The sequence below is a fragment of the Leptonychotes weddellii genome, chromosome 4, assembly GCF_054177405.1.
Source record: "Leptonychotes weddellii isolate Sample4059 chromosome 4, ASM5417740v2, whole genome shotgun sequence".
In the NCBI taxonomy this organism is placed as follows: domain Eukaryota; kingdom Metazoa; phylum Chordata; class Mammalia; order Carnivora; family Phocidae; genus Leptonychotes; species Leptonychotes weddellii.
The window spans coordinates 168084487-168112139 of NC_138372.1; the positions used below are offsets into that span (position 1 = coordinate 168084487).

The 27653-nt window shown below is 48.3% G+C and overlaps 1 protein-coding gene across 3 annotated transcripts in view; it reads right to left on the bottom strand.

Moving 5' to 3' along the window:
- AGO2 (argonaute RISC catalytic component 2) overlaps positions 1–27653 on the bottom strand; it is a 105367-nt gene that overhangs the window by 37466 nt on the left and 40248 nt on the right. For 2 of the 3 annotated variants that reach the window (XM_081816623.1, XM_081816625.1), the window contains exons 2-3: positions 21396–21588; positions 5430–5550 (exon numbers count right to left, since the gene is read on the bottom strand). In XM_081816623.1, coding sequence (XP_081672749.1) covers positions 5430–5550; positions 21396–21588 — 314 coding nt within the window. The remainder of the gene's footprint in view (positions 1–5429; positions 5551–21395; positions 21589–27653) is intronic. The other variant, XM_081816626.1, reaches the window with a different exon arrangement.

Genomic DNA, 27653 nt, shown 5'->3' on the forward strand with positions numbered 1-27653 from the left:
AATCATGGGGCGCCTGGGTGGCTCAGTTGGTTAAGCGACTGCCTTCGGCTCAGGTCATGATCCTGGAGTCACAGGATCGAGTCCCGCATCGGGCTCCCTGCTCGGCAGGGAGTCTGCTTCTCCCTCTGACCCTCCCCCTTCTCATGCTCTCTCTCTCTTAAATAAATAAAATCATGGGGCGCCTGGGTGGCTCAGTTGGTTAAGCGACTGCCTTCGGCTCAGGTCATGATCCTGGAGTCCCGGGATCGAGTCCCGCATCGGGCTTCCTGCTCAGCGGCGAGTCTGCTTCTCCCTCTGACCCTCCTCCCTCTCATGCTCTCTGTCTCTCGTTCTCTCTCTCTCAAATAAATAAATAAAATCTTTAAAAAAAAAAGACGACCAGTACAGAGTGCCGGCGGGGACGCAGCCACCGTGGCAGACAGTACGGAGGGTCCGCAAAAAGCGAACAGCAGGAGCACCACACGGTCCGATCCAGTAATGCCACTACTAGAGATCTACCTGCAGAAAATGAAAACACTAATCTGAAACAGACATGCGTCCCTGAGCGGATCGCAGCATTATCTTCGATGGTCAAGACAGGAAAGCAGCCCAGGTGCTGCTGACCAACGAATGGATAAGGAGGTGCTATCCATGCACAATGGAATATTGCTCAGCCATCAAAAAGGGGGGGTCTCTTGCCATTTGCAACAACATGGATGGATCTGGAGGATATTATGCTAAGTGAAACACACAGAGAACGACGACCACCACAGGATTGCATTTATACCTGGAATTTGAAGAACGGAAACAGACTTGTAAATATGGAGAACAGACTAGTGGTCACGAGAGGGGAGGGGAGGGAGGCTGGGTGAAGTACATGGAGGGGATGAAGAGGTACACACTTCTGGGTATAAAATAAGTTAAGTCACAGGGATGATCAGTGCAGCTCAGGGAATATGGCCAATACCATCATGACCTGGTGCAGCGACAGGTGGTGACCACACTCATCATGGGGAGCATTTTGTAACGGACAGAATTGTTGAATCACTATGTTGTATACCTGAAACCAATACAGTGCTGCATGTCCACTATACTCCAATTAGAAATAAAAGTCTGAAGATGCCCCCCCCAACCCCGATCCTGCGTGACTATGGCCGGCAGCCTCCGTGGGAAGGGCTGCGCTGGGGCTCAGGCACGCGGAGAACCTGTCCTTAAGGAGATTAGAGTCTGGCCCTGAGCACAAATGATGTTTTTATGAAGTAATGAGGCATTCAGATAAACAAACCAAACTTTTCTTTGCAAGAAAAGCACTGCAATACCATTTTGCCACGTCAATTAAGAAAATGTGAAAAAAAGTTAAAAAGTGGTAATTACAGGAGGTGATGGATGTGTTAATTGTGGTGATCAGTCCACAACATATACATATATCAAGTCATCATGCACACTTCAAATATATGCAATTTTATGTGTCAATTATACCTCCGTAAAGCTGGGGGAAACGCCTCCACAAGCAAACTAAGGGGGGGGGTGGAGGGGGTGTATTTTCCTTCAGCAAAAGATACTTCTACCCATGTTTAAGGGGGTTCCGGCCCGGCCTCCTCGTGGCCCCACACAAAGGGAGCGGAACCAGCTCCAGGCCCCACGAGTCTGCCACACACAGGGTGCCTCGAGGGGCTGCCTGGCACGCCTATCCGACAGCTTCGGGACAGTGGCACCTTCAGAAGAAATGCCCCATCACGGGGCGGGGCGGCGCCAGCCTTCGGCTGTGACGCCAGCCTCAGGACACCCTCATGTCGGTCTGGGCCCCGGCCAGCAGAGTCCGTCCACACACCGAGATACTTCAATTTCTCACCAACCTGCCGCTCTCGGTCCCAACAACGCAGCAGCCCAAGGCTGCTGACTGGAGGTGGTGGGACGCAGGGGCTGCCGGCTACACCCCGGCCCGGAGAAGTGAGAGTCAGGCTCTTCAGACAGACCAAAGGCCCACACTCAAAGTCTCCAGAGCTGCCCCGGGGGAGCCCCACGGGGACACCTACCCCGCGAGGAGCGGGAGAAGAGCACCGTCGGTGACCGAGAAACCGTGGACGGGGGAGGCAGGGGTGTTTCCACCGGGTTCTCTTGTCTACACTGGGCTGCTGTGTGGCCGAGGCCCCAGGAACTCACTGCCACCTCTTCCGGGGAAAGAGAGGCAGTATGCGCAGGGCCCGGGGCCACCCCCCACCGAGCCTTCCCGAGCGGGCCGTGCAGGTCACGTCATGGGCGAGATGTGTGCAGGGCGCTGATATGAAAGGCCATCTGTCACTGCTCGGCAACCAGCCTCTTCAAAAGCCAACTGTCGTCCCTCCAAATCACTTTGGACAAAACCACAGTCCTTCCTCGTACGTCTGCGAGGGGCGTGGGGACTCAGTCACCCTCATCAGTGCGACCCGCAGGTACCAGCAAGTGGCGGCTCTGCCAGGTGAGAGCCACACCTGCCGAGCACCTCTGACCCGGGCCAGCTGGCTTCAAGGCACTTGGACAAACGCTGTGGCTCCCGGAGGGACCCTTAGCGCTGGGAGGCAGCAGAATAGCCCCAAAGAGCAGACAAGGCTGAGCAGACCCTTTACCTGGATGCTGCCCAAGGAAGGGACCTGACAGGTGGTTCCCTGCCCCCACGGCCTCTGCCCTCCCCTCCTGCCTGCCCTCAAACCTCCTGACCCTCGGAGCCAGCGCGGAAGCCTCTCTGCCCTGCCCAGAACCCCCATCACCTGTTCAAGTCAGCAGTCAGCGGGCTTGCGCTCACGGCCCCGGCCTGATGTGCAGCACAGAGCTGAACAGGCGGCAGCGCCGAGCCGTGTGTTTGTGCAGACATGTCCTCCCTTCCTCGTGGGGTCTCTTACCGATTCGAGTTGTGCCCCTGGCCTGACGTGTGACTGCCTTCTAGGAAGGAGACACTCATGCCTTCCCTGAATAAGCAGAGAGAGAATGTAGCTACAAGAAGCTGAAGACCCAAAGAGGGGTCCCAAGGCTGGACCCAGTGCCAGGAGCAACAAGCGACATACATTCTGATCTCGCAAATCACATTATGTCACTGGGAAGAGGGCCTGGGAGCTAAACCCCAAATGGTGATCAACTCCTACAGCTTCCTCAGTCTCAGATTCTGAAACGTGAGGGCCTGGTCTGGGCCACAGCATCTCTCAGCCCAACCAGGGTGCCTGGCCTCCCACACAGGGGCTGGACTTAAAGCGCGTGAGCTACTTAGCAGGAGAAACGATAAACTACAAGCGCTGCCTTCCGTGAGTGAGAGCCACGGGCCACAGGCCACGTTTTGTGTGCAGACCTGGACGAGAGCCCCCTGCAGCCCCCATCCAGCCACCAGCACACACAGGTGAAGGGGACAGTAAAGGATTTTCTCGGGCTACAGAAGTGCCCATCACACAAAGAAAAGTACTTTACCAAAAAAAAAAAAAAAGTAAAAGAAAACAACAGCAAGAGACGATTTGCCACAAGAGGTGAGTATCTGGGAGCAGGAAAGGGGCCACATCATATCAGCTCTTAAACTGAAGAGATTAACATCTGCATATCGCAACTGTTTGACAGAAACTGAAAAATGATGGGAAGCAGCGGTCTGGGGCAGGCTCTCCATGCTCATCTGCAGAACGCACAAAAAGCGGGGGGTGAAACTTGAGAGCATGGAGGGCACATCCTGACCTCTTAGACCACTAACCACACCCAGCAGTCTCTGCTGGCCGTGTTGTAATTAAGTACTTGAAACCCTGACGATACTAAGTATGATTTGGGACCAGCAGTATGGGCATCACCTGGGAGCTGCGTCGTAGAAATGCAGACCCCCTTCCCCCAGGTCCTGCATCAGGGGCACATGCAGCTCATCACTGGTGGAGATCCTCTTCCTGGGGGGGATTCATTCAGTTTTCACAAGAACCCTGGGAGGTGGCTTCTGTACACCCCGCCCCCCCCCGCCCTGCTTTTATAGATGTGGCACTTGGGGCTTTAAGATGGCTTCCTCAAGGTCCCACCCCAGAAGAGGGCAACGCAAGCACCTGAATCAGGTCCTGGTTTACCCCAGAGCCTGGTTAACTTCTATAAGGACAAGTTTCAAATTTGAACACTGTATCGACTCCCCCACTCCTTCTGAAGGAAAATGTTCCTATGCCCCGCCTAGTGTCTGATTATACATGTGTACAGATAAACTGGGAATAAACTCCTTATGCTTTTTTCTCTTACACAAGTTTAAACAAAAACAAACGTGCAAATTAAAAACTTCATAATCAATAAATTTCAAATGCACCAGCATGTTTCTTTGCAAGGCATGATCCCAACTCAGTGGACAGGCAAAGGGTCCCGGGACTCCCTCTAATTCAGAATGCCAATGTCAGTCACCCCCACCCAGCCCCGTCATGCACCACTGTTATCTCGGGATCCCCTTGAGACCAGCTGGTAAGGAGCCCTTATCACGGCGTGGCCTTGCCTCGGCCATAACGTACTCTGTTATCAGAGCACGGCCAAGTCCGAGCTGTGCCACCCAGCGCCAAAACTGCCTGGTCTCCTGGCGATTCAAACGAGCATAAGGAACTCAGTCATGTTGAGATTATAAAAAAACGGAAAAGCGAAAACATTTCATGGCTGCGGAGAACCTGCATCTTGCTGGCCAGCAGTGTGAGACTCTGTAAGCACCCAGCTGCACTCCTTCCCAGGGACCCAGGGGCTTAAGAAGTTAATTGGGTAGGTCATTCTCAAACGGAATCAACTTCACTGCTCTCACTGGGACACTCGTGAAGTTACTTATTTCTCTGCTGTGTTTTTTGTTTTTAAAGTTTGTGTGAAGATTATTTCTGAGCTGAGCTTTGCTCTTCTCCTATTAATAAACCATCCTGGATCAGCCCATTTGTTGGAAGATGTGCCAAGAAGTGACAACTTCTAGGCAGAAATTGTATTACTCTTTAAGTAAAGCCATGACAACAAAAACAATAAGAAAAGGCAACATTTTAATATTAGCACTATCCCTGGTGGTTACTGATCAGTGATTATCATTCAGCGGGAACCGTGGCTCAGGCTGGACCTCTGCTGGATCTCACGGCCACCATCACACACATCCCAGCCCCGCAAACATGCTCTTCCACGGGTCTCTACAGTCCCAGCAAGCTGGGCTCTGGTCTGACGGCGGCGTGTGGCGCAGGCGCCGTGCATGTGTGTGCACGGGGGTGGGGGGGGTGCGGCATGTGTGACGTGTGCTGTCGTTCTGAGAAGCTCTCGGCTCCTGTCTCTGAACCTGGCTGACCCCCCCACCAACACAGGTGAGCACAACACACAGAAGTAGTTTCTACAGATCTCAGGATGAAGCACACAGCAACCGGCCGCACTTTCCTCCCAGGTGATTTAGTATGTAACAACACGTTTGAATTTTACCTCATTGCACATCGTCTGATGCAAACGCATCCCTGTAAACTTACCTTATCCCTCCCAATTGGAAGGGGCATCGCTGTGTAGAGATTCTTTCTTCCATCAAACACTGGTTTCCGATCCCCAAAGATCTGTGTTTTAAAGTGCTGGACCATATGTTCCACTATTTCCCTGAAATAGGACAGAATTCAAGCAAAATGTCAATAAAATCAGAGAAATGGCATGCAAGGACAACATTCTTCCAACACCGGTTTATGAGCCATTTTCTAAGACCTGTGGCTCCTTCTAGTGAGATGACTTTCAACGTCCTTCTCTAAAGACTCAGATCAGAACCTTCAGTGGGCTGACGCTCACTCGGTCGGTCAAACACGGGACAGCCTCCCCCACGCCGGGCACCCTGCATCCTACATCCGGCAGAAAACACAAGCACCCAGAACTTCCTGGGGTTCCTGTTCCCAAAGCTGGAGGATCGGATACCATGTGCTCTGCAGGCTGACTCTGCAGGATCGCCCACCAGAGCAGACACCACCCCTCCCTGGTCGACACCGGGTGCTGGCTCAGCTGTGGCCTTGCTCTGGTCACTGCCAAGTCCAAAGAGGTGACCCACGCCGAGGCTTTCCTGGGGTTTGTGTGTCTGGCTTGGCCTCTTGTGCTCCTGGGATCTGCTGCCCTTTCATGTGGGCTCCAGAACAAAGACCCTAAACTTGCCTCACAGCCCAGGGGCAGCCTGACCCAGCCGGGATGGTCAGGTGACCTGCAGGGCCATGAGCACGAAACAGGATCTCTGTTGTGACAGGCACTGAGATGCTGGTGCTGCGTGTTACCCGGGCATCACAGCGGCAGAAGTCCAACAAACACACAGGAACCCTTCTGTTTCGGGGCTCCATAGGCAGACTAGACCTGTGCCCCCCCCCCTTGCCCACTGTGCCTGCCTGGCCACAGCTCAGCAGGGAGGCGTGCAGGAACACACTCTGAATGGCCAGAGACAGCTCAACTATCCCACTGGCTCAAGGCTCAAGGAAAAGCGATGCCCACCCACCCTCTCTGCCGGTCTGCTCCAAGAGGGCCCCACTTAGCACCGCTGTCAGCATTTCAGGGTGGTTTTGAGGCATTCTAATTTAACTCCCCAAGTACTTGACTCTTCTTACACACAATGCCTCATAAAATACAGAGAGGAAAGGCTGTGATACGGGCCTGGCCCCCCGAAGGTCCCTCGTAAGGGAAAAATGCAAAGGATTGATAGTGAATAGACTGGGACAGGCTCCAAATCTCAGTCATTGTCAGCAGCTCATGGGATGTGGGAGCAGGGCAAGTGGGGTGAGGGGAGGGAGAGGACATCTGAGAGACCGCCCCCAGCAGGGCAGATCTGAGCTCAGCTTGGTTCTAAGGATCTTTCTCTCTGGCCTAGAGCTTTGGTCATCCTTCAGGAAGCAAGAATTCATTCCCTTCCTTTGCCAGAATATGAGGACAGCTGGCCTATGAAGGCTTTCCTTATTCAAACTGGCTTTGCCCAGTCGATCTTCAACTGGGCTCATCACAGCCGATGAGGCGCTAGGGAGGCAGCCAATCCTGCCCAGACACCCAGTGCCTAAGACATCCCCGGGGCAAACAGAGCCTCTGGGCATCATCTTCTCTGATGGTTCCACCGAGAACGCACCAGGCCTCTAACGCAGTGTGGGACATCACAGCGCGCCCCCAGCCAGCAGCCACAGTGCCGCGTCTCCACACGCTCCTCTGGGCCATCATCAGAGAGAGGCTGTCTCCAGACCACCGCTCTCCAAGCTTCAAAGACCCCAGCTTCTCAGTCAAGGTGTCCCTGTCCACTCAAGCTCCAGACAGCTCTATGGAGAGTTCCACCCACACCCAAAGAGCAAGTCATCCAACTGGATGCAAATTTATTCTGGACAGAATAAAGAGGACCATGGGCTAATCTCACTTATAAACACGGATAAAGAAACAGTACAGCTGACCCTGGAACAGGGCAAGGGTGAGGGGCGCCAACCCCCTACACAGTCAAAACCCCACATATAACTTTTGACAGTCCCACAACTTAACTACTAATAGCCTACCACTGACCAACACCGGTATCCGAGAGGATCAACACTCATCTTGTATATTGTACATATCGTATACTGTAGTCTTACAATAAAGTAAGCTAGAGAAAAGAAAACGTTATTAAGAAAATCACGAGGAGGGCGCCTGGGTGGCTCAGTTGGTTAAGCGACTGCCTTCGGCTCAGGTCATGATCCTGGAGTCCCGGGATCGAGTCCCGCATCGGGCTCCCTGCTCGGCAGGGAGTCTGCTTCTCCCTCTGACCCTCCTCCCTTTCATGCTCTCTGTATCTCATTCTCTCTGTCTCAAATAAATAAATAAAATCTTTAAAAAAAAAAAAAGAAAAAGAAAATCACGAGGAAATGAAAATACATTTACTTTCAGTACCATATTTATTGAAAAAAATCCACATAAGTGGACATGAGCCGTTCAAGCCGGGTTGTTCAAGGGTCCACTGTATTAACAAACTGAGTTCAGCAACTCATGAAAAATGACACTGAGTCAATGTTGGGCAGATACCAGGAATGAAAGGTTGGACTTAACTTGACAAAAGTAACCAACACAAAACATATTACAGACATCAAGTAAAATCTACAGCTGCAACGCTTCCGGAAGAAAACAGGAGAAAAATCTCTAATGACCCTTGGGATAGACAAAGATTTCTTAGAACACAAACAGTATGAACTGCAAAAATAAAATAATAAATTCAAAAACATCATCAAAATGAAAACTTTTACTCTTTAAAAGCTACGGTTACAAAAAGGAAAAGACAAGACACCGGAAGCAAATATTCGAGAAACACACACATACATGTCTGACAGAGGACATGCACGCATAATATGTTTTAAAGATTCTCGTAACTCAGTAAGACAAACAAGTGAACTGTAAACAATGGGGAAAGGCTAAGAACAGACACACTGGAAAAGCTGCTCCAGGAACGGCCAGTAAGCACACAGAAAGACGTTCCTCGTTGGTCACTGGAACCACGAGGAGACCCCAGCACGCACCCACCGGCTCTGGCTAGCATCCCAAAGACTGCCCAGGCCGGGTCAGCAAAGGCCGGCAGGGACAACAGATTCACCTGGTGCTGCCATGAAGTTACAAGAGTATGGCCACTCTATGGGGGAAAGCTGGCCATTTCTGATAAAGGCCAATGGATAGTCACCACGTTATCCAGTAACACCCAATAATTACGTAAGAGAAATGAAAGCACAAACTACGTCAACACTTGTATGCAAACGTCTGTAACAGTCCCAAACTGGAAACAGCTCATACGTCTGTCAACTGGTGAACAGACCGATTAGGGCACAAGTTTACAACGGGACACTTACTCCATCGTGTGGATCGCTAGCACGTGCAAGCCGCTGGCCGCATCTTAGAAATGCGCTCGGAAGGAGGCCAGTACAACACGGTATGCGCTGCAGGATCCACTTGCAGGGGACTCTCTCAAAGGCCAAAATGAATCCTCAACAGAAGGCTCATCAGTGGTTGCCTCTGGACAGGGGCGGGGATAGCTGCAAAGGGGCCGGAAGGAGCTTTGGGGGAGTCAGAGTGTTCCACACCCTGATTGATTAAGGTGGTTGTCATATGTGTACACACGGGTTTTTTTTAAAGCTCATTAACTATAAACTAAAAATGGATGCATTTTGTTGTATGTAATTATATCTCAATAAATTTGATTTATATTTTAAAAAACAGATGTAAAAAAATTTTAAATTACAATCATCTCAAAGATGTAGGAAAAAGCATTTACTAAAATTCAACACCTATTCACAATTTTCTTTTTTTTTTTAAGTTAGCAAACTAGGAACAGGTGGAAACTGTCCTTCATCTGGTAGAGCTCTCCCTCCGAGATGCACAATAAAACAAAGATGCGGCTTTTGCCGCTTGTGTCCAAAGCTGGACTACAGACCACGGGCACCACAGAAGGACAAGAATGGGAGAAGGACTGTAAAGAGGAAATAGTACCATTACTGGTGGACCTTGGTGCTGTATTTGTTGAAAACCCAGGCGAACCTGCAGAAAAGTGCAGTCCTTGCCTTTTTCTACCTGTGTAATTCCAGGGCCCAGTACATCGCGGATACTCCATAAATGCACACATTTCCCCCAAGTACTAAGTCTTTATTTGTTCATTTACTCACTCACTCACTCATTCATTTGTTCGCACTCTCAGGAGGGCGGTGAGGAAGGGGAGGAGCTTGTGGGCGAGGTCAATCATCAAAGAAACCCAGGAAGCCCAGTTTCACGCACGAGTGCAATGAGGGAAGGGACTGGTGTCCAGTATTCGCAGCACTAAGCTGGGGCCCACGCCACTTGCCTCTACGAACGCTTACTATCCGGAGTTGGATCCAACGGTTGGCATGACAGTTCCACTCACGTACCAAACAGTGGGCTCTTCTGCGGCAGGAGTCACATCCTCCGCACTCAGGAACTATCAGCACCTGGCAGAATGTGGCACACAGCTGAGGCTCAGTAAATATTTGGTGAAAGAAGGAAGCCGTTCAATCAGTGCAGGCAGGAGTCACCCCGACGTACTACAAAGCAGCCCTGCTCGGGCGACCAGTCATCCAGAACCCTGGCCGCCACAAGGATGGAGAGAAGACCCCAATTATCACCCATGTTCTCCTCCCATGCCTCAGTGGCTGACTCTCGTGGCAAGGAGGGCGCTGTCACCTTGTACGATCTTGTGCAAAACATAAATAGGGATCATACCACTTAATTTTTAAGACAGGATGCCCACTAATTGTAAAATACGGAGGTCCCTTCCCTTCATTAACACTGACCGGCTCTCCTTCTGTGTGCTCTCTCTCCCCCTCTAAACAAACAAACAAATAAATAAAATGGCCAGTAACTAACTAACTAACTTTCCTTCCTTCCTTCCTGTCTCTTGGTCTCTCTCCATTTTAATAGAGGTGCAATAAAGTAACATAAAACTTGCCATTTCAGGGCAACCCTCTCGGGTCGCCTCCCTCTTGGGGAGCTTTGCACTACTGTTCAATATTCCTCAATAAACTTTGCTGCCCACAAAAAAACAAAACAACAAAAAAGCCCCTCAAAAAACAACTTGCCATTTCACTCACTGTTCCACGTACGGCCCGGCGGCATGAGGTACATTCACACTGCTCTGCAACCATCACCACGGCCCATCTCCAGGCCTTCCTCGGATTCCTCAGGGGCAGGCCTGCACCCATTAAACGAGAGCCCCAGGGACCTGACTTGACTAGCTGCTCCTTAGCAACTGTTGGGAGACTTCTGACAGCAACTACCTGGGGACGTGTGACTTGCTGGGTCTCTTGTGTTTAGTTCTTCCTTCTTACCATGTTTCACCCTGCACTACACGAGTTTGGCTCCCAGGACAAACACCTTTACTAAACATGAACCCCAGGCTACGCTCCTGACTTCACTCAAAAGGCAACAGTGCCCAAAGACTATGGGTGCTCACTCTGCAGACCCCTTCTGGACTCGTCTCTTACAGAATGGTGCTCGTATTAAAATGTCTGCCGGGCTTGTCACACGCACAACACACTCAGTCCCCACAGAGCCTCAGAGGACGCAGAGACACACAAACACGTGCTACTAAGGGGGAGCAGCAAGATGCAAAACCGCCTGGCAGTAACCAGAACATGTTTGCTAATCCAAACAGGCTGGCCCGCTCCCTATTTGCTTTGTTTACCCTTTTGCCATAATTCTGGGCAAGTTTTCTCTTTTAAAAAAAAAGGTAGTCTTGGGGCGCCTGGGTGGCTCAGTCAGTTAAGTTTCCGAGTCTTGATTTAGGCTCAGGTCATGATCTCAGGGTCGTGAGAATGAGCCCCAGGCTCAGTGGGGAGCCTGCTTAAAATTCTCTCTCCCTCTCCTTCTGTGTGCTCTCTCTCCCCCTCTAAACAAACAAATAAATAAAATGTAGTCTTTTAATTCCTAACTACAGAGGTTTTGCATTACTACATCTTCACTGTCAACTTCAAATACAGATAATGCCAAAAGTCTGCCTAGACCACCTCCTCATCTCAATCCTCTTCTCAGAAGTGATTTGATCATTTTCAAATCTATGCATTTACAAAAATACACAGGTACATAAAAAGAAATACAGTGTATTATGCTTTTTCAAACATATGGCATCAAACCCATGGTTCTGGAGCTTGCTGTTTTCCCTCTAGGTTTCTCTGAGACCCTCCCTTGTCACTAGATACAAAGTGGCCATCAAGTCTAGAAAGAGAGATATCATTGGATCATGTGCCATAACTCATATTAACAGACCACTTATGACCTAGTTGTCTGTTTCCAGACTTGATGTTCACACTGGAAGCTCCCTTTCACTGTTGTCTACGGTTGCATTGTACTGCACAGAACGTCGACTTAACCATCCCTCCTGATTGACATGCGGATGGTTTCTCTTTTTTCCCATCACAATATTAGACATCTTTGTACATCTCTCTTTGGGATAAATACTTAAAAGGATATACATAGTATTTTAATTTTAACATAATCACTCTTCTAAAAAGCCTTGACCAAATGGACAATCCCTCTAGTGGGCAGTGCCCAAAGTACAGAGCAGGCTGCAAACAACACAGCCATGCGGCACCACCCACCTCCTGCCAGGCCACCCACCTCCTGCCACGCCACCCCACCTCCTGCCACGCCACCCCACCTCCTGCCACGCCACCCCACCTCCTGCCACACCCACGCACAGCCACACCCCGGGCACACGGTGATCACTTCTGCAGTGTTCTCCTAGGGCCACTTGACAGAGCTCGAGAGGAACAAGCAAGCAAGGACGGTCAAAAGACAAGGAGCACGCCTTCTTTTTGTAGGCCATCCTGCGCTCTGAGCAGAGTGCGGCTAATTTTGGCCCACTGAAAAGGTTTCTTACTGCCGCTGGCAAGGCCCACCCAGCCGAGACCCGCGCCGTGCTCTGGCTACTCCGTGGGACCATCTCCGCACCCACAGTGATAGTGGATGCATCCTGGGACGAGGTACCTTGCCTTATACTGAACCCCTCCTACAGCAGCCATTCGGTGAACAGTGATGGATGGTATGGCCAGGGATGGAGGGTACACGAGGCGAGAACTCACAGTGACGCATCATACAGTAGATGGATGGCAGTTTTCACTCAGCTTTGCACACAGCTTCAGGGTTGAACTTACTAAACATCTACCATGTGCCCTGCACAAGGCTGGGGGGACTCAGAATTCAGACACTGTCCTTGCTGTCACAGAGACTGTCGTGTGGAAGGAGAACTAGGTAAGAAGACGGGATGTTAAGGACCATCGCGCCAGTCACTCCCAGGGGGACAGAGCACAGCCTCCCTCCAGCAGCGCAGCCTCCGAGTACTACCCGTCGCTGCCAGCAGCACTCTTCCCCACTGGGGCCATGAACCGCGCCTCTCTCGCCCACACTGCACCCCCATGAGTGGGGGTTTCATAAGTGTGGCTGGTCATGCTGCCAGCAAGGTTGGAAGAGGGAGGGATGAAGCACAGTGCTAGCATGTGGGTTTGGGTAACAGGAAAACTTCACTTCCAACATTTTTTCTACATTATTTTGATGGATAACAATTTTGAGATTGGACCTTAGCCAAAGTCCGTCAGGAGTCATAGTAAAATAAAGAATCCTGAAGGCTCACACATTTAACTGGGCCGCAATTCTCAGGTTGGCTCAAAACCCAGGGGAGAGCATGGCATGCTAGTAAGTGGGCCGGCCTTGGCCACAAAAATGCAGCTCAAACCCCATCTTTATGACTTACTGTTTGACTTGAGGGAATTTCCAAACACCGGGTAACTTTAGAACCTTGTCGATGTAACTACACCAAGGATGTGGTGGCAGAGTCAGGTAAAGACATCAAATTTTAACCACCAGCAGCCTTTTTCTGTTGCCAGATGACAAAGCCTTAGTCATCTCTCCTTCATGGGGAAAAAACAACAACAACAACAAAAACCACCTCATCTTGTATAATGGGGCTGATGGCGTAATAAGAGCCCAACGGCCATTATATCAAGAAAAAGCCCAGAAAGTGTGCATGCTTCTCTGTGCCTCATCCTCTGAGAGTATAGTGAATCTGTTCCACACAGGTGTTTGCCTCAGGGAAACTCAGCAACAAACAAGGCCATTCACGGACAGGCTCAAAGCGTTTCAGACTGGAAGGTCGTCAGTAAAGAGAGCTGTTGAAACCAGCTGTGCCCAAAGTTTTTCTTCAGAAACACGTGTTTTTTAGTAAGCACATATTTTAAAGGTTCTCATATAACTGTCAAGTGCTGTCTCTTTGGAGCCATACCTTTGTGGGATAAATACTTAGTGGTACAACTGGTGGATCAAAGGGCATATACTATTTTTATTTTAATATTACACCAAATCACCCTCTAAAGAGCGCGGACTGGGACGCTGGGCTGGCTCAGCTGGTAGAGCATGCAACTCTCAAACTCAGGATTATGAATTCAAGCCCTACACTGGACGTGGAGCCTACTTTAAAAAATTAAAAATAAAGAGCCTGGACCAATGTATATTGGTCACACTGGGCAAATCCAGTTGCTTAGTTTTTTTTTTTAAGATAGAAGCTTTTTTTTAAAATTTAAATTCAATTAGCCAACAGATAATATATCATTCGTTTCAGATGCAGTGTTCAATGATTCATTAGTTGTATATAACACCCAGTGCTCATCACATGACGTGCCCTCCTTAATGCCCATCACCCTGTTACCCCATCCCCCCAACCTCCTCCCCTCCAGCAACCCTCAGTTTGTTTCCCAGAGTCAAGAGTCTCCATGGTGGGGGTGCCTGGGTGGCTCAGTTGGTTAAGCGACTGCCTTCGGCTCAGGTCATGATCCTGGAGTCCCTGGGATCGAGTCCCGCATCGGGCTCCCTGCTCAGCAGGGAGTCTGCTTCTCCCCTGACCCTCCCCCTCTCATGTGCGCTCTCTCTCTCTCTCTCAAATAAATAAATAAAATCTTTAAAAAAAAAAAAAAAAAAGAGTCTCCATGGTTTGGTCTCCCTCTCTGATTTCTTCCCATTCAGTTCTCTCTCTCTTCCTCTACGCTATTCCTTACGTTCCACATATGAGTGAAACCATATAATTGTCTTTCTCTGACTGACTTATTTCCCTTAGCATAATACCCTCCAGTCCCATCCATGTTGATGTAAATGGCAGGTATTCATCTGTTCTGATGGCTGAGTAATATTCCATTGTCTATATGGACCACATCTTCTTTATCCATTCATCTGTCAATGGACATCTGGGCTCTTCCCACAGTTTGGCGATTGCAGACATTGCTGCTATGAACACTGGGGTGCATATGGCCTTTCCTTTCACTACATCTGTATCTTCAGGGTAAATACCCAGTCCAACCGTTTCGTTTTATAGATAAGGGAACTGAATGCCCAAACATTCTTTCTCTTAAAAAGACTGTAATCAGGAAAAACAATATTCTAGCAAAGAGCACTTCACAAGGTACCAGCACAAACTGGGCAGCCAACGTGAGTTCTCAAACTGCAACTGAGAATTCTGTTTCTGACCATGACAAAGTAATTAGTATTGGACTTACCCTTCCACGAACTTAACTACAAAACTAGAGAAAATATGAGACGGCTATTTTTGGCAAAATGAAAAACAGGCAGCTTAAGACTGTGATTACTGGGCACCTGGGTGGCTCAGTTGGTTGAGCGACTGCCTTCGGCTCAGGTCATGATCCTGGAGTCCTGGGCTCGAGTCCCACATCAGGCTCCCTGCTCAGCAGGGAGTCTGCTTCTCCCTCTGACCCTCCTCCCTCTGATGCTCTCTCTCATTCCCTCTCTCGCAAATAAAAAAAAAAAAATTAAAAAAAAAAAAAAAAAGACTGTGATTACTGAGGCAAGGGAAACACATGAGGTAAGCCGCACACCCACTCAGCCAGGGGGCAGTTTCCAAACCACAACCCGGGGGAAGGAGCACCGGACAGCAGCAGTCCTGTCGCACTGAGGAGATGGGGAGCAGAGTCTGGGTCTGCAGAAGAGGTAGGAGTTTGTGAGGCAAGGTACCAGAGAAGACAGCAAAAGCCAGCCTCCCTCGATGTAATGTACATAATGTTCAACAACAATTTACTATGTGTGTAAATAAGCAAAAGGGTGGCATGAGTAATCTAAGGAAAAACCTGTCGATAGGAACAGATCTTGAAATGAGCCATATGTTGTAATTAGCAGACAAGGACTGCTGTAATTAAAATTACTGTAAAAAAATTACTGTAAGTACATTCAGGTCATTAAGAAAAAGATGGGGACAATGAGTGAACAGCTGGGGAGTCTCAGCAGAGAAACTATGAAAAAGAACCAAATGCAAAATCTAGAACTGAAAAGTACTGTATCTAAACGAAAAACAATTATTAGACGATTACCACAGAAGATTGGATACGACAAAAAAAAGTGGAGGAGGTAAAGTGATCTTGAAGATAGATCAATAAGGATTATCCAAACTGTAGAAAGAGAGGAAAAAGACTTTTTTAAAAATCACAGGCTCAATGACCTGAAGACAATATAAAAATGGCCTAACAAACACATAATTGCAATCCCATAAAGGAGAAAATGGGGCAGAAAAAATATTTTAAGAAATGACAGCCAGCATTTCACCCAAATTTCATGAAAGATAATCAACATACAAATCCAGAAAAACTCTAATGAACACCAAGAAGGAAAAATACAAAGAAAATCACACTTAGCTACGTCAGAGTCAAACTGCTGAAAAGCAAAATTAAAACAGAAAATATTCACAGGAAAAAATGACAAATTACATACAGGTGAAGTACAATAAGAAAATAAAGTGAAAATTCGTCAGAAATAATGATGATTAAAAGGTAATATAATGACAACTTTAAAGTGTTGGGGGGAAAAGGTAAATTTAGAATTCTATACCCAGCAAAAAAATCTTTCAAAAATAAGAAGGAAATAAACACATTTGTAGATTTCAAAAAGGTGCTAGAAGAATTCATCATGGGCACACTTGCACAAGAAAGGCTAAAGGATATTCTTCAGGCTGAAAGGAAATGGTGCCAGGTGAAAACACACATCAGCAGAGAACCAGGTATGGCTCATATACGGGTAAACAGACTGTTTTCTTAATTTCCTTAAACTAACAGCATCGTACCATGGAATTTATAATGTATACAGAAGTAAAATACATGACAACAATAGACAGATGGGTAAACAGAATTACACTACTATAAAATTCTTACATTTTATATGAAGTTACAGTATTAACACTAAGTAGACTGGTAAATCAAAGATGCATACTGAAATTTGGAAAGCAATCACTTAAAAAGCAAAAAGAGGTAAAGTTACAAACAAGAAGAGGGAATAAATGGAATAAAGAACGTTTGATGAGCTCAAAAGGAGAAGGGAAAAGAGAAACAAGAATAAAAAAACAGATACAGAAATTTTAAAAAATAGCGAGATGGTAGACTTCAACCACAGATAATTAAATTTAAATTTACATTATATTTAAGCAAATCTAACATACCCATTAAAATCCAGAAATAAGGGGCGCCTGGGTGGCCCAGTTGGTTAAGAAACTGCCTTCGGCTCAGGTCGTGATCCTGGAGTCCCGGGATCGAGTCCCGCGTCGGGCTCCCTGCTCGGCGGGGAGTCTGCTTCCCCCTCTGACCCTCCCCCCTCTCACGCTCTATCTCATTCTCTCTCTCAAATAAATAAATAAAATTTAAAAAAAAAATTCAGAAATAAAGTAAGTCCCTGTGATATCTACAATGGACATACTTGACATATGCACACACACACACACACACAGGTTGAGAGCACAAGTATGTACAAAGGTATGTATCAGCTCAACAGTATGCCTAAGAATGGTTGAGACTGTATTAATAATCAGGCAGGAAAGGCTTTTTAAACAAGAAGAGTTACAAAATATGGAGAATACTTCCTAGTGATGAAGAGATCAATTTACCATGGAAGACAAAAAATTATAAATGTGTCTATCTAGGAACAGAGCTTTGAAACACATGAAATAAAAACAGTACTAAAGGGAGAAATAGACAAATCCACATCACAGCAGGACGAAAACAATGAGAATGGGTATAAAGGCTTGGAACAATACTATCAACCAACTCCATCTACTATTCATAAATCTCCAACCCCACCAAAACCAGGATACACATTCTTTTCAAGTGTCTCAATAACACTTAAGATAAATCGCAGGCTTAGCCATAAAATAAGTTCCAATAAATTTCAGAAGACTGAAATCTTACAGAGTATGTTCTCTAATCATAAAGGAATTAAATTAGCAATCAATGACAACAGGGTATCAAAAAAAAAAAACAAACAAAAAAAACCCAAAGAGTTAAAATTTGAACACATTTCTAAAAACAAATAAAAAAATATGGGTTAAAGAAGAATACACAGGGAAAATGAGAAAATATTTTGAATGAAAATTAAAATGTATCAAAACCTGTGGGCTGTAGCTAAAACCAGGCTCAGAGGGAAATCTACAGCCTCAAACAAAAGGACTGGAGAAGAAGGAAGGTTTAAATTTGATGATCTAACCTCAAAATGAATAGGGTAAGAAAGATCAGAGAAAAGAAAACGGAAGGGGGGCATCAACAAAAGAGAAAAATCAGCAAAGTAAAATGCTGTTTCTATGAAAAGAAGAATATAATTGACAAACCCCTAGCAAAGCGGATGAAGGCAGAGAGAGAAGACACAAACAGGGTCTGCCCTACAAGTCCCACAGACGTTAAAGGGACCCTGTCAACAGTTTTTAGCAAGTCAACTCAACCACGTAGATGAAATAGACTCCTCGAAAGACGCAAACTATCAAACTGACACAAAAAGAGAAAATTCTGAACAGCCCGATCTCTGATAAAGAAATTAAACGGTATGAAGAAAACCCTAGGTCCACGTGATTTCAATGACACATTCAGTCACACATTTAAGAAAGAAATTATACCACTCTTTTACTTTCCTCTTCCAGCATCTGGAGAGGACGGAGCACCTCCCAGCATGCGTGACAATGTCACATACCCCTGCTATCAAAACCTGAGAAGAGAAGAAAAGTACAGATCAATGTCTCTCGGAAGTAGAGACACAAAAATTGACAACAAAATGCTAATAAATTAAATCTGGCAATATAGAAAATAACTGATCATGACTAAAGATGTGGGTAAAATAATACATCATGACTCAGAAATTCAAGCTAATTTAACATAAAAAAATCAATGCAATACTATCTCATTAACAGGAGGTGGGAAGGGGCGTCTGTGGGGCTCAGTCAGTTCAGAGTCCGACTCTTGGTTTCGGCTCAGGTCACGATCTCAGGGTCGTGAGATCAAGCCCTGCGTCAGGCTCTGCACTCAGCACGGAGTCTGCTTGAGACTCTCTCTCCCTCTGCCCCCCCACCCTCCCTCAAATAAATAAATAAATCTTTAAAAATAAAACAGGACTTGGGGGAAAAAAAGAAGAAAAACTACATGATCACCCCAACAGATGCAGAGAAAGCATCTGACAGAACTCAACACCTAATGATGAGGATACTTCTCAGCAAATTAGGAGAGAATTCCCTCAGCCTGACAAAGAGTCTCCAAGAAAATCCTACAACTAACAGAATATTTTATAGGCAAAGGAATGAATGATTCCCCCATAAGAGTGGAAACAAGGCAAGGATGTCTGTTTTCACCACATATATTCAACATTATTTATACTGGATTTCTTAGCCGCTGCAATAAAGTGAGTAAAAAATAAATAAATAAATAAAATGCATTAGAAACTGGAAAGAAAGAAAACGATCTTTGTTAAAAAATGAAAAACTCTTCAACATCTTTAAAGTGCACAACTAAATGGTTATAGTATATTCACAGGGTTGTCCCCCTCAGAGCACCACAGTCTAAGTTTAGAACATTTGTCATCACTCCGAAAAGAAACCCCACACTCGTTGGCAGTCATTCCCTCCTGAAAAACTTCCCTCCTGGACAATGAAATTTTAAAATACAATTTATAATAACATCAAAGAACACAACATACTTAAGAGTAAATAAAATGAAAAACCTCTATGTTGAAAAGTATCAATAAGTTCTGCAAGAAATTAAAGTAGACCTAATCAAGGGGGAGGGCAGCAATGTGTTTGGACCAAGAGATTCAACAGCATCCACTTTCTCCAAATTGATCTGTAGTTTCAAAGCCACTGCAATAAAACATTCCAGGGGACTTTCTGGTAGCAATGAAAATCAACTGATTCACCCCTGCCCCCAAAGGTGCCCAGGTAAATCAATGGGGAAAGAAAAGTCTTCTCAACAGACCCTTACCTCCCACCACACACAAACATTAATCCAAGATGGATCACAGGCCTAAATAAATATACAGGCCTGGGACACCTGGGTGGCCCACTGGGTTAAGCCACCAACTCTTGGTTTTGGCTCAGGTCACGATCTCCAAGCTCCGTGTCAGGCCCTGAGCTCAACTCAGAGTCTGGATGAGATTCTGTCTCTGCTCCTCCCCTGTGCCTGCACACACTCTTGCACACTTGCGCTCTCTCTCCAATAAATGAATAAAATCTTAAAATATATATATAAATATATATATATGGGCCCAAACTGTAATTCTGCTTAAAAAAATACCTGTACCCTTCAGATAGACGAAGATTTTCTGAAGAGAACACACAATATGATAACCATTTTCAAAATTTTATAGACTGGATGTCAACAAAATTATAAAAATCTGCTCATTAAGAGACACCACTTAGAAAGTGAAATAGCAAGCCTCAAACCAGGTGAAAACATGCCCAATATAGACTTGCACCTCAAATATATTACAAACTCCCACAAATCAGTAACAAAGAGACAAGACAGGGAAGAGGCTTCAACAGACACTTTATTAGAAATACTATGAGGGGGCGCCTGGGTGGCTCAGTCGGTGAAGCATCTGCCTTCGGCTCAGGTCATGATCCTGGGGTCCTGGGGATCGAGCCTTGTGTCGGGCTCCCTGCTCGGCGGGGAGTCTGCTCCTCCCTCTGCCCCCCTCCCACCCCCCGGGGCTCATGTTCTCTCTCTCTCTCTCTCAAATAAACATCTTAAAAAAAAAAAGAAATACTATGTGACCTGATACTACGTGATGTGTAAATATAACGGAATTACAGATATGAGCACATGAAAAGGTGCTCAACTCGCTAGCTACCAGGACATGAAAATTAAAACCACAAAGAGAAACCGTGAGACACACTGAAACAGCAAAAATCTCACAGGCTGACTCTCCCACATGCTGAGAAGGACGTGGAACACCCAGAACCTCACACCTCTGACAGGAGAATGAGTCAGCAGCCACTCTGGACAACGACTTCGAGGTTTCTCATGCAGCTAAACCCGCACCTCTCCTATGATACAGCAATTTCACTTCTGAGTTTGTATCTAAGAGAAATGAAAATGCATGTCCACAAAAAAAGACTTGAACAGCTATGTTCACGGCAGCTTTGTTCATGATGGCAAAGCCTAGACAGCCCAAGCATCCAACAAGAAAATGAATAAATTATGAAATATTCATATCATGAAATATTCCTCAGCAATAAAAGTAAGAAGCTATTAATACAGCGATACCAGTCAATCTCAAAAACGTCGTGCCGAGTCGAAGGAGCAGGTGGGGGGAGACTATCTCACAGGCTCTAAGACTCCTCTGTGTCCCAGCCCCCCTCCCCCAGCAGGGAACAAATCAGTGGTGACACAGGTCAGAGCACCAGCCTTCGGGCTGGGACTGATGAAAAGGCATGAGGCAACGTTCTGAGCTGATGGGCATGCGCACATATTTGTCCAAACTCATGGAGCTACACACTTAACAAATGTATCAAGATACAGTGAAATACACAAAACATTTTTCAAAAAGTAACTACAACAGAAACCCCCAGGGAAGGACCTGCTGGGAATGGAAGGGTTGATTAGTTTAAAATGGTGGGCTTGTGTGCATAGATTATCCACATAAATCAATCAAGATCAATAAAGGATGAAACGACAGAATACCTGTTAACTCTCCTTGGGCATTTCTCTGGCTTGATATCCAATTCATAATGATAGATGTCAATTTTTGGAATGTCCATTTCAAAGAAGTTGGCCTGTAACTTGATTGTTCTCCCGGAGGTCCCGAAGTCGGGTCTAGGCGGAGGCTTGAAGGCATATCCTTGGATGGGTGGCGGCGGCGCGGGAGGTGCGAGCACTGGAACGGCCAAGAGAACGCCCGTTACACGGGGAAACCGCGGCTCTCCTGGAGCACACTCGTGCGCCTCCTCCCGTATGTGGCCCACCCTTCCCAGCCCCCGTGGACCCTCGCTGTCACATGCCCCCCACACAGACACACTCGTTCCCTCCTCCTCCTCCCTGTGCTCCCACGTTTCCACGGAAAACCTGAATCCCACGCCCCTACCCCTCTCCAGGTCTGTGTCATCACAGAGACACCCCCCCAACTGCGAGGCTCAAGGGGGGCATGTGACACGGCACCATGCCCTCCTTTTTCAAATTGTTCCTTCCTTGGTCCTCTCCTTGCTCTGCCCAGATCCTGCAAGTGTTGGATGCTCTACCCAGCCCCCTTCGTCTGTTACACAAGCTCACAGACAGTTGAAACTGCACGCCCAATTAAACTGCTTTCCCCCCCAGGACATGCCTCCATCCATGAGGCCGTGGTCTCCCCACCATCAAGACCCTTGCCACCCAATCCTCACAGCCAACTGCACAACAGTCCTCCTCATTTTACCAGCTTCCTCTCGAATTCATCCTTTCCTATCCATCCCTCTCCACCCCAGCTCGGATCCCCGTTTCACCCAGGACAGGGAGTGAGGGAAGCCCTCTAACGGGGTCTTGACTTCCAGGCACCCCCACCGACCCACTTTCTACACTCCAGGCCAGAGAGTCTGATCTCACCCTGCCCACATACTTCCGTGGCTGCCCACCACCTGGCTCCAACAATCAGCCTTCCCGTGCACACCATCTGGCCTCAGCCTTGTCTTCTGCCACTCCAAGACCTTCTCAATCCCGAGGACCAGCCTTCACTTGTCAGAGCCCCTTACTTCTGTCTCTAGCTTGCTTTATTCACATTTCCAGGACAAATTTGCTACACTGTGCTGTAATCCCATTTGGCTGTCTCCCCAGCTGGACCTGAGCAACTTGAGGAAGATCTGCCTGCCCTAGGGTCTAAGAGCACCTGATGCACAAGAAGAGCCCAGAAACATCTGGTCAATCTCTTTCCATTTATAACTGTGGAAGCTGAGGCTCAGACACGTAAGGAAAGGCTGCCAAAGTCACTCAGAAAGAGTCCTTTACTCTTTCAGGAAGAAGTCAGGAAGGAAGACGTTTGCAACCTCAAGAGCCAAGAAACTCGCGCCTTCCCGACACCAGCGCTCATAAACACACCCTGCCACACCCCACTGAGCACCACCACTTCCTACACCCCAGCCCCCATTCCAGGGGCTTCAGACAGCTGTGCTCAGGTCAACACGAGCACTCAACTATCCGTGCAATCTCTCCTGCCCCTGGAAACCACAACTCACCTCCTCCTCTGCAATAGACCAACACCCCATTTCCACAAAGGAGGTGCTTCAACATCAAGCCAATTCTTGATTTAAAAATGCACTGTTAGTGACTCATTGGTTATATATGTGCTATGTACATTGCTGCTCTTTCTTTGCATACGACTGGGAAGATGGGACAGTGTGAATTATCAGAAGAGGAGACAAGATCAAAGGGCTACGATTCACATGTGATTAAAGGGGCCAAAAACACCAAGGTGGTGGCCCTCCTGCATTCCTAGTTAAGTCATTAATTTAATCAAGGAACGTATTTTTCCCGCCACAGACAGTAGAAAGAAACTTTACCCCAACTCAAATTTTCACTAATTCTAATAAAGTTCAAACTGTGGCTTAGGAAAAAAAAAAACGATTAAATATTTGTCCAGTAACAGAATCCTCTTAGTTTTTGCTCACATTTTTTTTTTTTTAAATCCTCCTCATTTAAAAAAAAAAAAAAATCCCATGTACTTCAATCCCTACTGACATTTACTGGAAACAAAAGTATGCTACTAAAAATAATTTAAGCTGTTTTTACTGCATTTCTGACCTAGAAAAACTCAGAGTCCTTCAGTTACTTTTTTGTTTTGTTTTCTTTGTACGAGAAAGCGAACATGCTTTAAAGGTTAGGAATCTCACTGAGCTGTCCCATCTGGAACCTTCAGGTCTGTCTCACTAACCTATTATGACCGGAGATGCCGTATTTACAGACTCGCACACAACACACCACCCCTACAACGAGCACACTCGTGTGCCCCTTATGTGCTGGGTCATGTCCAGGACCAAGCATACAAAAATAAATAGTGCTCTCAGGCAGCTCATGTGTCTCCTCCCAGGACACCGTCTGAGTGCACGTCATCTAATGGATTAGGCGTGCTTACTCCTCGTAAGCGCAGGTCACACGCGATCCTTCGCACTGCAGATCCCGACCGTGCCCAGGAGTGGACTCCACAGCCCACTAGTACGTGGTCCACGCTCTCAGGCAGAAGCCTAACCAGCAAGAGGAATCTTGCCAATACAGAAGCACAGTTGAACCACAGAAGTTACGACTGTGCCCCAGGGAATGTCCAGCCACAGAGACACAGTCCATTTCAGGAACCGGAGCACTCTCCACCCTGAATAAGGGCTTTCCAGTTTACAAAGTGCTTTTCACAGTTGACCGTGCATCGCAGCTATGGAGCCGAGGTGCCGCCTCTGAAAAGTGAAGCCGTCCAAGGCTCAGACAGGAGCAGCAAGTGCGGTGCCCACTTCTGGACCAAAGCTTCCTCCCGCCCATCAGCAGCCATCCGTCCCCAGCTAGATTCAGATGAGTTTACCTTCCCAAAATCTAACCACGGGCACAGACACACCTGCGGCCCATTTCTCTGGTTGAGCCTATTTCTCCTGTCTCCATGATACCTATCACTTATAGAATATTGGCCATGGGGACCAAGGGAAACTGTCCACAGCTTGCGTTACTAACCTGTATTAATAAAAGCAATGGGAAAACACAATGGTAAATAGAATCATGAAATATGTGACTTCACAAGATATTTCTTCCTTGCTTCTGGCTTTTAACAGTGAAAATACTGACAGCTCGTGGGAAGGTGTGTGGAATATACAATCACAAGTTAAAGCTCTAATAGTTTTCCAAGCAGAGCCAGGAGAGTTCCCAGCAGTTTTATGCCCTCGGGAAGGAAACTCTCCTACCAAAGAGGATAAAGACTCCCGCCCAGCCTCAGTCCTCGGAGAGATCCTGGATTCATTTTTATACTTCACAGGGAGTCAATCCCAAGTGTAAACTCCCAGGACAAGCAGGACTCACGAACCAAGCACCGGAGAGGATCTAGCTCAGGCCAAGGTGCACACAAGAGCACGTGCGCATGAGAAAGGGACAGAATGGTGTGCGGGCGACGGCCACTTTCCTGGGACTGTTAGCTCCTGGCCCCAACAGGTGGATAATGTTCTGAGACGAAAACCAAATCCTGAACAGCACACACACACCTTCATCACGGTTAACACAGATGACTCGGAGAATTAATTCCAGTATCGCCCAGAGGGCAAATCTCCGTGAGGCCCATCTCCCCTGACCCGTGCTGAAGGAGGAACGGAGAGTCTGATGCAGATGTGCCGGGGAGGGACAGGGGGAGGTGGGGAGGGCTCCGCACCCCGAGCCACCGCCCACCGGGTGCGGAGATGGGGGGCGGTTCTCAACTCAGCCTCCTCCACCATGAATGCTGTCAACATCTGCTGGGTAAGTGACAGCCCAAGAGGAGGAGGATCTGGGAAGACTTCACCAGAGAGACGCCCCTGAGCTGCTCTCAGCGGGGACCTCGCCCCAAAGCCCTACCCCGTGGGAAGACCCCAGCTCCTCTCCAGCTGTGGCCATGCCAGCCAGCCCGAGGCAGGCCAAGCAATCCTCCCCACCGTCCAGGTGCTCCCACCTTCTCCAAGCCTTCCCCGAGACATGCATTTTCCATCTGCTTGTGAAAACCATGCCCGACGCCCAGGCCTGCACCTGCCGCCGCCCCCGCCCCAAGCTGCGTGCAGCCACCTCTCCCCGCCCGGCCACAGAGCGCACAGTTCTGTTGGGAAGGCGTTTCCCGGGGTGTCTGTGCTGGTCCTACTGCTGCCCTGGGCGGGGGAAACCCTTGGGAATGGGAAGGCTAACCCCTCCTTTTTCATCCAGGAACACTGGATGGTCACAGCTGGGGGAGGGAGACGGCAGGTCCAAGGCCCGCACAGCCCCTGAGCCCCCCCTCGGCGCGCGGGTGAGTCCGCACCCCCGACGGGGCGGGTTCCGAGGGCAGGGGAGCCCGAGCCTCTAACCCAGTGTCAGGTGACGTAGGCGATGAGTGTTTGCGGAACCGCGGCTGCTGACTCGGCACACGTGCTTAAAAATTCCATTTTTAGAGCCACATCTCAATCAGTGAAAGGGAAACGTAGTGAATGAGTCATCGACTTCCTGTGTATGAGTAACTGGGTCACAGCAACCAGGAAGTTTCGGTGTTTTTCTTACAGACGCCATGGAAGGCGAGCCTGTCACTGCTTCTAAGTGAGGCTTCTGCGGGACGCCGCTGGTCCGCCTCAAGAAGTCCACCCCTCGGGGTGTGGACTGTCACTAACTTTTCAGAGGAGGGTCCCGGACCATTCTGTGTGACACCTGCCCCGTGCATGATCTCCGGGCAGCCCCCTTGCCAGCGTGGGACCCTCGTCCCAGCCCTCCCCCTAAGTAAGGGATGGGCACACAGGGCAGGAACCTGGGCTGAGCAGAAAAGAAGAGTGAAGGCTTGCGGAGGTTCTCCCACGGGTGGGCACCCCGGGTGGGGGGGGGGAGGTGCTACAGCAGTTCCCTGCCCATCGCCACAGTCCTGCGTGATGACAAAGTGCCAACAGCGACCCTGCTAAGAGCCGTCTCTCAGGGCTTTTGCTTACCTCCAACTTACTCCCTCCAGCGTGGCAGGGGACTACAGACTCTAACCCCGGCTGTAAAGACAGGCAAGCCGGCACAGAGACCCTGGGGCCCCCAGGTCTCAGGGGGGGTCCCCAGGGAGCAATGTGAACAACGCTGGAAGTTCCCTGCCTTCGGCCACCGAAATGCTCCCAGCAGGTAGGCCTCGGGCCAAGAAGCGCCGAGGAGGGCAGCAGGCTCCGGGCTCACAGCCCACCACGGAAGCTGCTGGGGCAGCACCTCCTGGCACCTGACAGACGCAGGGCAACGGCCAGCAGGGCACGTCCTGGCCGTGCTGCAGGTGGGCCGGGCCGGGGCACAGCCTACTGTGGAGATCTCATGGTTTCAGCACAAACCAGTTTCAGGCCCGTGCGAGAGGGATGTGCTAACCCTACAGAGAAGCCCGTGGCTCAGGCTTAAACCTATAGCTTAAACCCACGCAATCACCTTTCCTCTCTCCCACCTGGACCTGGAGGTCACAGAACCAAGGATCCAAGTCGATATTCTGACCCGTTCGCTATGGGGACGAACGCCGCAGCGAGAGCAGAGCACAAGTTCCTGGGGGAGACGGTGTGAGGGGCATGGAGTCACAGGCCGGCTACAGCAGCAGTAGCCCCACGACGGAAGGCAGCCTCACGCACAGCGAAGAGCCCCTCCAAGAGGAGGAAGGCGGCTCCCTTCCAGAAGATCTCACATGCATGTTACCTCGTTCAGGACGTACCAGATACCTGGGAGCTTATGGGTAGGGGCCACTGGGCATGCCCCACTCCTCACCTGCCTTCACAGATCACGGAGCACTTTCTAAAGGGGCACCTGTGGGTGACAGCCCACTGAACGAACGGGTCTGGCTTCCCTGTCTGTAATGATGGGCACTGTGATTGCTTTCATATAATGTAGATTTTTCTCTGATATCAAAACACACACTTATTACAGAAAATACAGAAAAATACAAAGAAAATAAAAGTTGCCTGAAATGCCATCAGAGGTAATCCCTGTTAAAACGTCAGTCTTCTACAATGTGTGCAACTATGCAGATTTTTTTTTTTTTTTAAGATTTATTTATTTGACACAGAGAGAGAGACAGCTAGAGAGGAAACACAAGCAGGGGGAGTGGAAGAGGGAGAAGCAGGCTTCCCATGGAGCAGGGAGCCCGACGTGGGGCTCGATCCCAGGACCCTGGGATCATGACCTGAGCCGAAGGCAGACGCTTAACGACTGAGCCACCCAAGCGCCCCTGCAACTATGCAGATTTATCCCTGGCTGCCTTCATTTAACATTCTATTATGCAATTCT